General features: G+C 33.3%; 1 protein-coding gene across 1 annotated transcript; it reads left to right on the top strand.

The window, feature by feature from the left end:
- Positions 1 to 9,048: 9,048 nt before the first annotated feature.
- On the top strand, positions 9,049 to 9,990 carry LOC127557566 (olfactory receptor 13D1-like). Its single transcript, XM_051990910.1, has one exon. It carries the CDS (start codon positions 9,049 to 9,051, stop codon positions 9,988 to 9,990), a length of 942 nt encoding a protein of 313 aa, XP_051846870.1.
- Positions 9,991 to 10,875: the final 885 nt, after the last annotated feature.

Below are 10,875 nucleotides of genomic sequence, written 5' to 3'. Positions count from 1 at the left end.
AATTGGGCGTGGTGACCAGAAGTGAAAACCATCTCTCATAGGATTGAAACAGACAACTATTATTGCCTATGATGTTAGAAAAGGTTAACTGGATAGTTCTGAGGCAAAAACTTCTTCCTTATTCTATGAAGGAGATGATGAGAGGCAAAGAGATTGATAATATAGATAGTTTTATCACAGATGAAACATCTTAACTAGTTAAGAAAATGCTAGAGTTGCAAAAATGATTCTCAGCTACAATGAATAAATTATAAAAATATATAAACATTTTAGAAAAGAAAATAAATTGCTGAAAACAAATAAGTTTCTTCAGAATGCCCTACTTCAAGTAATCAAAAAGATGCAAAATTAACAAAAATTGATTTAATACCTATCAAATAAGCAATAATCCATAGAATAAATGAAATACAAATCATGCAGTTATAGGTGAATAGATATACTCATGTATCACACATAGAATTAAAAACTTGTGGAATCTATAAAAATAATCTGGAAGGACCTAGAAAAATTATAAAAGTAATCACATTTTTGATCAAATAATTGTAATATGGAGAATATATCCTGAAAGTTATTAAATTTGTAAAAGAGTTATCTGCAGATTTTCAAACTAGTAGTGGGAAGCAGAAACAACTTAAGTATCCAAAGGTAGAGGATAAGATAATAAAGTGAAACTTGGTGTGATAGAATTCAATACAATTAATATGGACAAATATGAAGAATAGAAAGAAACTTGGAAAGATCTTTATAAAATAATGCAAAGAGGAAAAAGCAGCAGAATGATTACAATATTACTTTTTTGTTTTTGTATTTTTTATTAAAGCTTTTTATTTTCAATACATCTGCACAGACAATTTTTCAACATTGACCCTTGCACAGCCTTGTGTTTCAGATTTTGCCCTTAATTCTCACCATCCCCTAGAGAGCAAGCAATCCAATATATTTTATACATGTTAAAATATATGTTAAATTCAATATGTGTAAACATATGTATATATAATTATCTTGGTGCACAGAAAAAAAATGAGTAAGAAAACAAAATGCAAGCAAACAACATAAAAAAGAGTGAGAATATAGGGTAGCTAGGTGATGCAGTAGATAGAGCACCAGCCCTGAAGTCAGGAGGACCTGAGTTCACCTGGCCTCAGATACTTAATGCTTCCTAGCTGTGTACCTGGACAAGTCACTTCACTCCAATTGTCTCAGCAAAAAAAAAAAAAAAAGTGAAAATGTTATGATCCACATTCAGTCTCCACAGTTCTCTCTCTGGGTACAGATGGCTCTCTTCATCACAAGATTATTGGAACTGGCTTCAGTTGGAAAGGAAAATCAGAATTGATTGTTATATAATATTGATGTTTCCATGTACAATGATCTCCTGGCTCTTGTCATTTCACTTAGCATCAGTTCATATAACTCTTTCCAGGTCTCTCTGAAATCATCCTACTAATCATTTCTTATAGAACAATAATATTCCATAACATTCATATATCATAACTTATTCAGCCATTCTCCAACTGATGGGCATCCACTCAGTTTCCAGTTTCTTGCCACTACAAAAAGGGCTGCTACAAACATTTTTGCACATGTGGGTCCCTTTCCCTCCTTTAAGATCTCTTTGAGATACAAGTCCAGTAGAAACACTGCTGGATCAAAGGGCATGTCCACTTTGATAACTTTTTGAGAATAGTTCCAAATTGCTCTTCATGATGGCTGAATCTATTCACAATTCCACCAACAATGTATCAGTGTCCCAGTTATCCCACATCCCCTCCAAAATTTGGCATTATCTTTTCCTGTCATCTTGGCCAATCTGAGAATTGTGTAGTGGTGTCTCAGAGTCATCCTAATTTGCATTTCTCTGATCAATAGTGATTTAGAATATCTTTTCATATGATTAGAAAACATTTTAATTTCTTCATCTGAAAATTTTTTGTTTATATCTTTTGACCATTTATGAGTATAACATTAGAAGAAACATTAATGACAATGAATGGAAAAGTTAAAAAAATACTGAGGATGTTGAGGCAATGACTAAAACATTGTTAAGATATCTAATGGGTAGGAATTTGTTAAATACACTAAGAACATTTAATTGATGATGTTGGTATCCAGTTTCATTTTTAAATAAAATAATTAGTTTATTTTTAAGAGTAAAACTATGAGATTAAGGAGCCATCACAGTAGCAGCACTCCACTGACCAGAAGTCCTACTTCAAGCTATGCCCTCATAGTCATTATGCAGGGAAGCAATTTCTTTTTTTTCCCCTAAATCTTCTTTTTTTTATTATAGACTTTTATTTACAAGATATATGCATGGGTAATTTTTCAACATTGACAATTGCAAAACCTTTTCCTCCAGTTTTCCCCCTCCTTCCCTCCACCCCTTCCCCAAGATGGCAGGTTGACCAATAGATATTAAATATGTTAAAGTATATGTTAAATACAATATATGTATACATGTCTATATAATTATTTTGCTGAAGAAAAAGAATCAGACTTTGAAATAGTGTACAATTAGCCTGTGAAGGAAAAAACTGCAGGCAGACAAAATTAGAGGGATTGGGAATTCTATGTCGTGGTTCACACTCATTTTCCAGAGTTCTTTCACTGGACATAGCTGATTCTTGGTTCATCTCATTGTTGAAGAGGGCCACATCCATCAGAATTGATCATCATATAGTATTGTTGTTAAAATATATAATGATTTCCTAGTCCTGCTCATTTTATTTAGCATCAGTTCATGTAAGTCTCTCCAGGCCTCTCTGAAACCATCCTGCTGGTCATTTGTTACAGAACAATAGTATTCCATAATATTCATATACCACAATTTATTCAGCCATTCTCCAGCTGAGGGGAATCCACTCAATTTCCAGTTTCTGGCCACTACAAAGAGGGCTGCCACAAACATTTTTGTACATGGGGGTCTCTTTCCCTCCTTTAAGATCTCTTTGGGACATCAGCCCAGTAGTAACACTGCTGGATCACAGGGTATGCACAGTTTGATAACTTTTTGAGCATAGTTCCAAACTGCTCTCCAGAATGGTTGGATTTGTGCACGGTTTCACCAACAATGTATCAATGTCCCAGTTTTCCCACATCTCCTCCAACATTCATTATCCTTTCCTGTCATCTTAACCAATCTGACAGGTATATATTGGTATCTAAAAGTTATCTTAATTTGCGTTTCTCTGATTAATAATGACTTGGAGCATCTTTCCATAATGGCTAGAAAAAGTTTCAATTTCTTCATGTGAGAATTGTCTGTTCATATCCTTTGACCATTTATCATTGGAGAGTGGCTTGATTTCTTATAAATTAGAATCAATTTTCTATGTATTTTGGAAATGAGGCCTTTATCAGAACTTTTGTCTGTAAAAATGTTTTCCTAGTTTATTGAGGGAAACAATTTCTGTGGAGAGGAGTCAATCATCTCTTCCACTGTCACTGCCATGAAGTTTTCAAATCACTGTAAATGAACCAAAAAGATAATCCTTGAGAGAGACAGAAAGCTGTATGTTCCATGTAAGTATGGTCCACTACCTGGACCATTTAAACCATCATATTCCTTCAAGTCTCTGTGGATACAACCCAGGACCCTGAACCTCCTATTTTAGTCAAGTTTTCTTTGCCATCATCCTGAGAAGTAGTCCTGTGGAGATGCAGCCAGGTAATTGCTATCTGTAAGTGCTACAGCTACAACTACTGAAATCACAGAAAATAAAGTTCTTTTGCTCAAAGTCTCTTGTATTGTCAATTGATTGAACATCAGAAATTGTTATGAGTTTATCAGTGAAGGTAACATGAAAGAGGCATTACCATTTATTTGCTTTACCATTTATTTTTAGGACTATAGGATTTTTCATATAACTTCTCTGTGTTTTGTTTTCTCTAAAAGAATATAAACTTCTTGAGAGCAAGGAATCTCTCATTTTTCACTTTGTTTTTCTAAATTTATTTCCATGTTTTGCATAAAGTAAACACTTCCTGTGTCATCCATTCTATTTTTGCCTAAAGCTACAAGGTTATTGTACTTGTCCTTTGTGTGTTAGCAGTTGGAGCCATTGGGAAGTAGATTAGTATAATGAGTTGAACCAGAGTTTTCCATAGCTTCCATAGTTAACATTAAGTTAACTCATGAAATAAGATAAATGTTGGCGATTTTGCCCTATCATCTACATAATTGTATTATTTCCCTATGCTTATGTTGGTAAGAAGATATTTGAAATTATTTTCTTCTTTTCACTTTACTTGTTATGCCATCAATTAAAACCACCAAATAATTTTGACGTAATTAGATGGTTACAACCTCCCTAATTAGAGCTTTGAACGTTGTTAACTTCCCAATAATTCTGTATAAAGATTTAAATGACATTAGGGATTAGAAAGATTCCCTGAGGAACACTTTCAGGAAGGTTGTGGGGACGTATAGTTAAACTAGCATCCAGATCCAGTGGTTGGTCATTTGGAACCACCCATGGTGCACAGGTTATTTCAGGCAGTTATGATAGAACTGAAAATATAGTGCTTCTTTCTATTCAAAATAATGGCATGACCTTAGAGGGGAAAGGGAAATGTTCTTTTGAGCTAGGCAATATTTCAAAAATTTTACTGAATAAAGAATGCAGATAGGAACAAAGGTAGTAAGTTATACTAACTTAAATAAACGCAATTTTGGCCATTAAGATAAGTTGATAGGGCAAATGGGCATAATAATTCCTTTAGTGCTTTTTCAAGCCACAAGACATTTTTGGAAGTATGCTTAAAATTTTTTGTTCAAAAATAGGAACAACACAGTGGAGAGAATGAGAAGAGCAGCTCTACACCTTGAACTAACAGGTAAATGAAAATGTGGGAAAATTTTGCAGATACCAATGGAGATGGGAGTTGTGAATGGGACTTTTGCATGAAATATTGAAAATGAAAGTCACATATAATGAGAAGATGGGACTCAATTATCTCTAAGTCTCCTTTCAGTTATGATCCTAAAATTAAACATCCTGTGATTCTATATAGGAGACGTGGCCATTTGAGGAAACTTATAATGAAAGCTGTAGGCAAAAAGACAAAACAGAGAAGCATGTTTGCTAGTGCAGGCAGGAACTCTTTCTGATTATTGAAATCTCTAAATTCTCTTCTTCAGGAATAAATATAGTTTCAAAGCACTCTTTGTCATCCTCTATCAAATTGTTGAGGATTAGTGTTTGAGTCACTTTTAGATGTGTTTTCTCATCTGTGAAATCATATCATCTCTAATGGTTGCTTTCAATTTCAACATTCTATTTCCTAAAACAGAAATTATGGAGCTTTTAATGTCATAAACACTTTTGAAGTCTGATAAAGCCTATGAATCTCTTCTCATAATAGTTTTCTTAAATGCATAAAATTAAAAGACTAATTATATTGAAATACTGTTGTATTTTTTTTTTACAAAAACAAATTGATATCTCAAGTTAAGAACCCCTAAAGAAGAACCACTTTACATGTTTTATCTTCTGTATTCTAAGTTATTTCCACTCTTCTATTTTTTCAAAGACTGTTTGTATCCTGCCATTCTGTGTTGCCTCATCTTTGCCAAGTCTAGAATACTTAATTCTGTGTTGAGATTTATTCTAACTATGGCCTTCTATGATTCTATGGTTTCAAATATGCTTCTCTTAGATGGAACAAATAAAGAAAGGCTATTGTACATCTCTCAAAAAAATATTTTTATTCCTTACTTATTTCTCTTCAAATTATGCAAGGATGTGATTGAATATATAAAATAGAAAATGTATAGAAACTTAAACTATGTATTTCATTCTTTGTCTTTGTATACTCTCTAGATTAACATAATGGTTTATATATAGCAGGTGATCAATAAATCATTGTTGCAATGCCAATAGATGTGGGATGGATAATGCCATTCACATCAGAGAAAGAATTCTAGAGATTGAATGTGGATTGAAGCATAGTATTTTCAGCTTTTTTGTTTGTCTTTTATTTCTCATGGTTTTTTTTTTCCTTTTTGGTCTGACCAATTTGGTTACAAATTGACAAATATGGAAATATGTTTAAAAGAATGCACATATTTAACCTATATCAGATTGCTTGCTATCTTGGAGAGGAGGGATTTAAGTAATTGGAAGAGAAAAAATTGGAACACAAAATTTTACTAAAAAATGTTGAAAACTACATTTACATGTATTTGGAATAATACAATATTATTAAAAAATAAAAATAAATTAAGCCTTGTTGATAAATTGTTTGTAATCTCATGATGCTACTGTATCTTGTTTCTTTACAATTCTCTCTCCATTTCTTTTTCTGAATCCTTATATTCTTTATATTCTTTTTAGTTGAATGTCCTCCAAAGTTGAGCTTTTAACACAAAACTACTTTCAACCCTTTTTCATTTGGTGAAATAAATGTTTCCTCATAGATAAGAAAACTACCTAAATTGAGAAAATTACTACCAGACCACAGTAAAGACTGAGGAGGGATTTGTAATAATCAATGATGCTTAGAGGATTGGGAAATAGTTGATTTCAAGAGGCATAGTTTCTAGAGCATTAGGCATATAACGTCAAAATAACAAAATCAAGCTGATTGAATATTCTAAACTTAGGATATCAAATTACAAATGAACTTCAGTAGAAAACAATATTCTTTTTATTTTGTGAAAAGTGATGATGAATATGAAAAATTCAGAAAAACTTGGAGTCATATCAACTTATATGATGTGAAATATTAAGAGAACAAATTACCAAAGGACCATCTTTGAATGCCTATTCCTTTGCATATAGCCCAATATATCTCTGTTTAATTTAAGAATTCAACTTTACAACCTCTTCTAAACAGATCATAGAATTAAATCATAGATCTAAAATTGAAAGAAACTATAGAGGCCAATTTATTCTAAAGTTGAAGACACTGAATTTCAGAGAAAAGTAAGTGGTTTATACCATTCAAAAAATTGCAAGAAGCAGAGTGAGGGATATAAATGCTTTTCCCTCTGATTGAAAAAATAATGGTTTTCAATTGTACCTTTCTCCTTCTTATGATATTACTTTTCCCATTTAGCTAAAATCAATTTCTTCTAATGGACACTGCTTGAAGGCAGCTAGGTGACATAGTGCAGGGCTTTGTTTTTTCTAGTAAATTTATTTATTTTTAATACCCATTATTTTATGAATCATGTTGAGAGGGAAAAATAGGAACAAAAAAGAAAAACTATAGGAGTGATTTAAAAAAAAAACAGAAAAAAGGAGTGAACATAGCATATATTGACTTATATTCAGTCTCCTAAGTTCTTTTTTTGGGTGCAAATGGCATTTTCTGCCCAAAGTCTATTGGGATTGCTTTGGGTCATTGAATCACTGAGAAGAACCAAGTCTTTCATAGTTGATCATTGCACATTCTTGCTGTTCTTGTTTACAATGTCTTCCTGTTTCTGTTTGCTTCACTCAGCTTCAATTCATATAAATCTTTCAAGGTCTTTCTAAAATCAGCTTGTTGATCATTTTTTAGAGAACAATAATATTACATTATCTGCACATATCACAACTTGTTCAGCCATTCCCCAACTGATGGGCATCTACTCATTTTCGAATTCTTTGGTACCACAAAAAGAGCTACAAATATTTTTGCACATCTAGGTCTTTTTTCCTCCTTTTAGATATTCTTGGAATGCAGACCCAGTAATAGCGCTACTGAGTCAAAGGGTACGAACGGTTTTATAGTCCCTTGGGCATACTTCCAAGTTGCTCTCCAGAATGGTTGGATCGTTTCACAACTCCACCAACAATGTATTAGTATCCCACATCCCCATTCAACATGTATCATTATCTTTTTCCTGTCATTTTAGCCAAGATGAGAGATGTGAGGATGAAAGCTCAGAGTTGTTTTAATTGTGCAGGTCTTCTTAAACTTTTTACACTCACAATCCCATTACACCTAAGAAAATACTCATGGACCCCAGGTATATAATTATATAAAAAAAGATATACAAATCAAAGGCTTAATTTAATGACCCCCTCACATTCAATTACATGATACCACACAATGTAAGAATCTCAGGAAGACTCATCTTTCTGAATTCAGACATGATCTCAGACATTTACTAGCTTAGCTGTGTAACTCTGGACAAGTCAGTTAATCTTGTTTGCCTCCATTTCCACATTTTTGAAAAGAACTAGAGAAGAAAATAGCAAACTACTCCAGTATTTCTGCTAAAAAAAATCCTGACTGGGGTCATGGAGTCAGCCATGACCCCACAATAATAGCAACAATACTGTTGCAAAAGGTCTTTCTCCATTGTGCACTCTAAACCTTTAACTGTTTTCATCTATATTAATAGTTTTCGAGATGAATTTTAATGAATATTTTGGCTATTTAAAAAAAATAGTTTCACTTCCCAAATGAACTCTCACTGCATAGAAACTTTATTTTGCTTAAATAAACCAGCACAAAGTTCACATACCACCACATCTGTTTTATTTCATTCCTCTAGACTTTCACTGAGTTGCCTAGAGATGAACATATATTGGCAATATGCAAAGATTGAAATTAGACATTTGCACTGATGAGTTTTCTGTTACTTTCTGCCTTGTTTGTCTTTCTATCATTATTGTCCTTTGGTAATTTGTTCTCTCAATTCTACTTACTTCACATAAGATCAGTTCAAGGAAACCTTCCCAAGTTTCTCTAAATTCTTCATATTCATCATCTCTTATGACAAAATAATTCTCCATTGCACTGATGTGTTGCAATTTATTCCATCTTTTCCCAGTTCATGAGTAGTGATTTTGTTTTTTTACTCTTACATAAAAACTTTGTTACAAATATTTGTCATCACCTTTGCTTCAGGGTGCATGTACAATTTTTTTTTATATTTTTCTAACTTTTGCTTTTCTTCACAAATTTAAATGGATATACCTCTGAATAAAAGAAAAAAATCAATATCTTTAAAACAGTTCAAAGTATGAAACTAATAACAAATATGTTATTATTTGTTCCACTTGCTTTAAGGTGTCCTTTCAAAAGTGCTGAAGTTGGAATAGTTAAAATAATATGAACACGGGGAATTACACAGCTGTGACTGAATTTTTTCTGGTCGGGCTTTCTCATTCCCAAGGCCTCCAGTTCACCCTTTATGTGCTCTGCCTGGTGATGTACCTGGTGATTCTGTTGGGAAACAGCATGCTCATTATCATCAGCATCCTGGATCCTTGTCTTCACACTCCTATGTATTTTTTCCTTGGAAACCTCTCCTTTTTGGACATTTGCTACACATCTTCATTTATCCCTGAAATGTTGATAATTGTTATGTCTGAGAGAAAATCCATCTCCTTCCTTGGATGTGCTCTGCAGATGGTTATTTCTCTTGGATTGGGTTCCACAGAGTGCATTCTCTTGGCCGTGATGGCCTATGACAGGTATGTAGCCATCTGCAATCCTCTGAGATATACCATCATCATGAACAAGGGACTCTGTGCACAAATGGCTGCTTGTTCATGGATAGCAGGATTTCTGATATCTCTGATGCAAACTCTGCTTGCCCTTATAAACCCTCTTTGTGGTAATATCATTGAACACTTTGCCTGTGAAATCCTGGCCCTACTTAAGCTTACCTGTGGAGACATCTCCCTCAATGTGCTTATAATAACAATCGGAAGTTTTGTTGTTTTAATTCCTCCTCTGCTACTCATTTTCTTCTCCTATATTTTCATCATCTCCACCATCCTGAGGATCAACTCTAGTGAAGGCAGGAAGAAAACCTTTTCTACTTGCTCAGCTCATCTAACTGTGGTGATTTTATTTTATGGTTCAGCCCTTTTCATGTACATGAAGCCCAAGTCAAAGGACATTAATACATCAGATCAACTTATTGCGTTGTCCTATGGGGTCATCACTCCATTGATGAATCCAATTATCTATAGTCTGAGGAACAAGGAGGTAAAAGGTGCTATGCAGAAATTTCTTGTTAGAAATCTATACTTCAAAAAAATGTAAAATGTTCTGAGATTTAGATTTGCTTTGTATTTTCCCTTGGACACTGTGCTTGGTATTCAATGATTACATTACTTTCTCTAGTATCAAGGGTATTATTGTGCATGGAAAACTTAAAGTATGATTCTCCCCCTTTCCATACAGGATATTCATGTATTACATTTGAAACACGGTTCTAATCCCTAAGTCTCTTATTATATGTCCTCTGCAGGTCTACCTCTTGCTCTTGTATGTTTTACAAACATTGTAGTATGTTAAACCACACAAAACAGAAATTCACTGTTAATAAATAGGGAAAAAAATCACATTTCCATTTGGCCAATGTCAGATTCAGCAAAATTAGGATATTTTGAAATGTAGGAACTTTTGAGATAAGCTTCTAATTTCTTCTGATATATTCATTGAGACATTAAACACATATTCATTAACCACCATAGTGCATACCACATTGTGATAAGTGATATGAGATACAGGAAATTTAAAACAAACAAGTTCTTTGCTCTCATAGAAATTACTCTCTAATAGAAGTAAAAAAATGACAAAATGGAAGATTTAGAAAAATCCACAGAGATTTTCTTGACTGAATGATACCTGACCAAGAATCTAGTCTTAAACATTTAAAAAAAAATTGGTCATCCAACCTCATATGAAGGTTAATTCACATCTCCAACATTTAACATAGTACCGGTACATAGAATGTACTTTAAGATGGAGCAATGGAAAAAGGGCTGGACCTGGAATCGAGAGGAGATGATTTCAAATACAACCACAAACACTTTAAAAATGCGTGATTTGGGGCAAGTCTCTTAAATCCTGTTTTCCTCAATTTCCTCAGTTGTAAAATAGCAACATGGGAGAAAGACACAGCAAACTATTTCAGGATATTTG

Source organism: Antechinus flavipes, chromosome 1 (assembly GCF_016432865.1).
Source record: "Antechinus flavipes isolate AdamAnt ecotype Samford, QLD, Australia chromosome 1, AdamAnt_v2, whole genome shotgun sequence".
NCBI classification, from domain to species: Eukaryota; Metazoa; Chordata; class Mammalia; order Dasyuromorphia; family Dasyuridae; genus Antechinus; species Antechinus flavipes.
This window is presented reverse-complemented; position numbering and strand designations above follow the sequence as displayed.

Excerpts from the sequence above, each read along its gene's own strand:
- LOC127557566 (XM_051990910.1), top strand. The coding sequence starts at position 9,049 with ATGAACACGGGGAATTACACAGCTGTGACTGAATTTTTTCTGGTCGGG.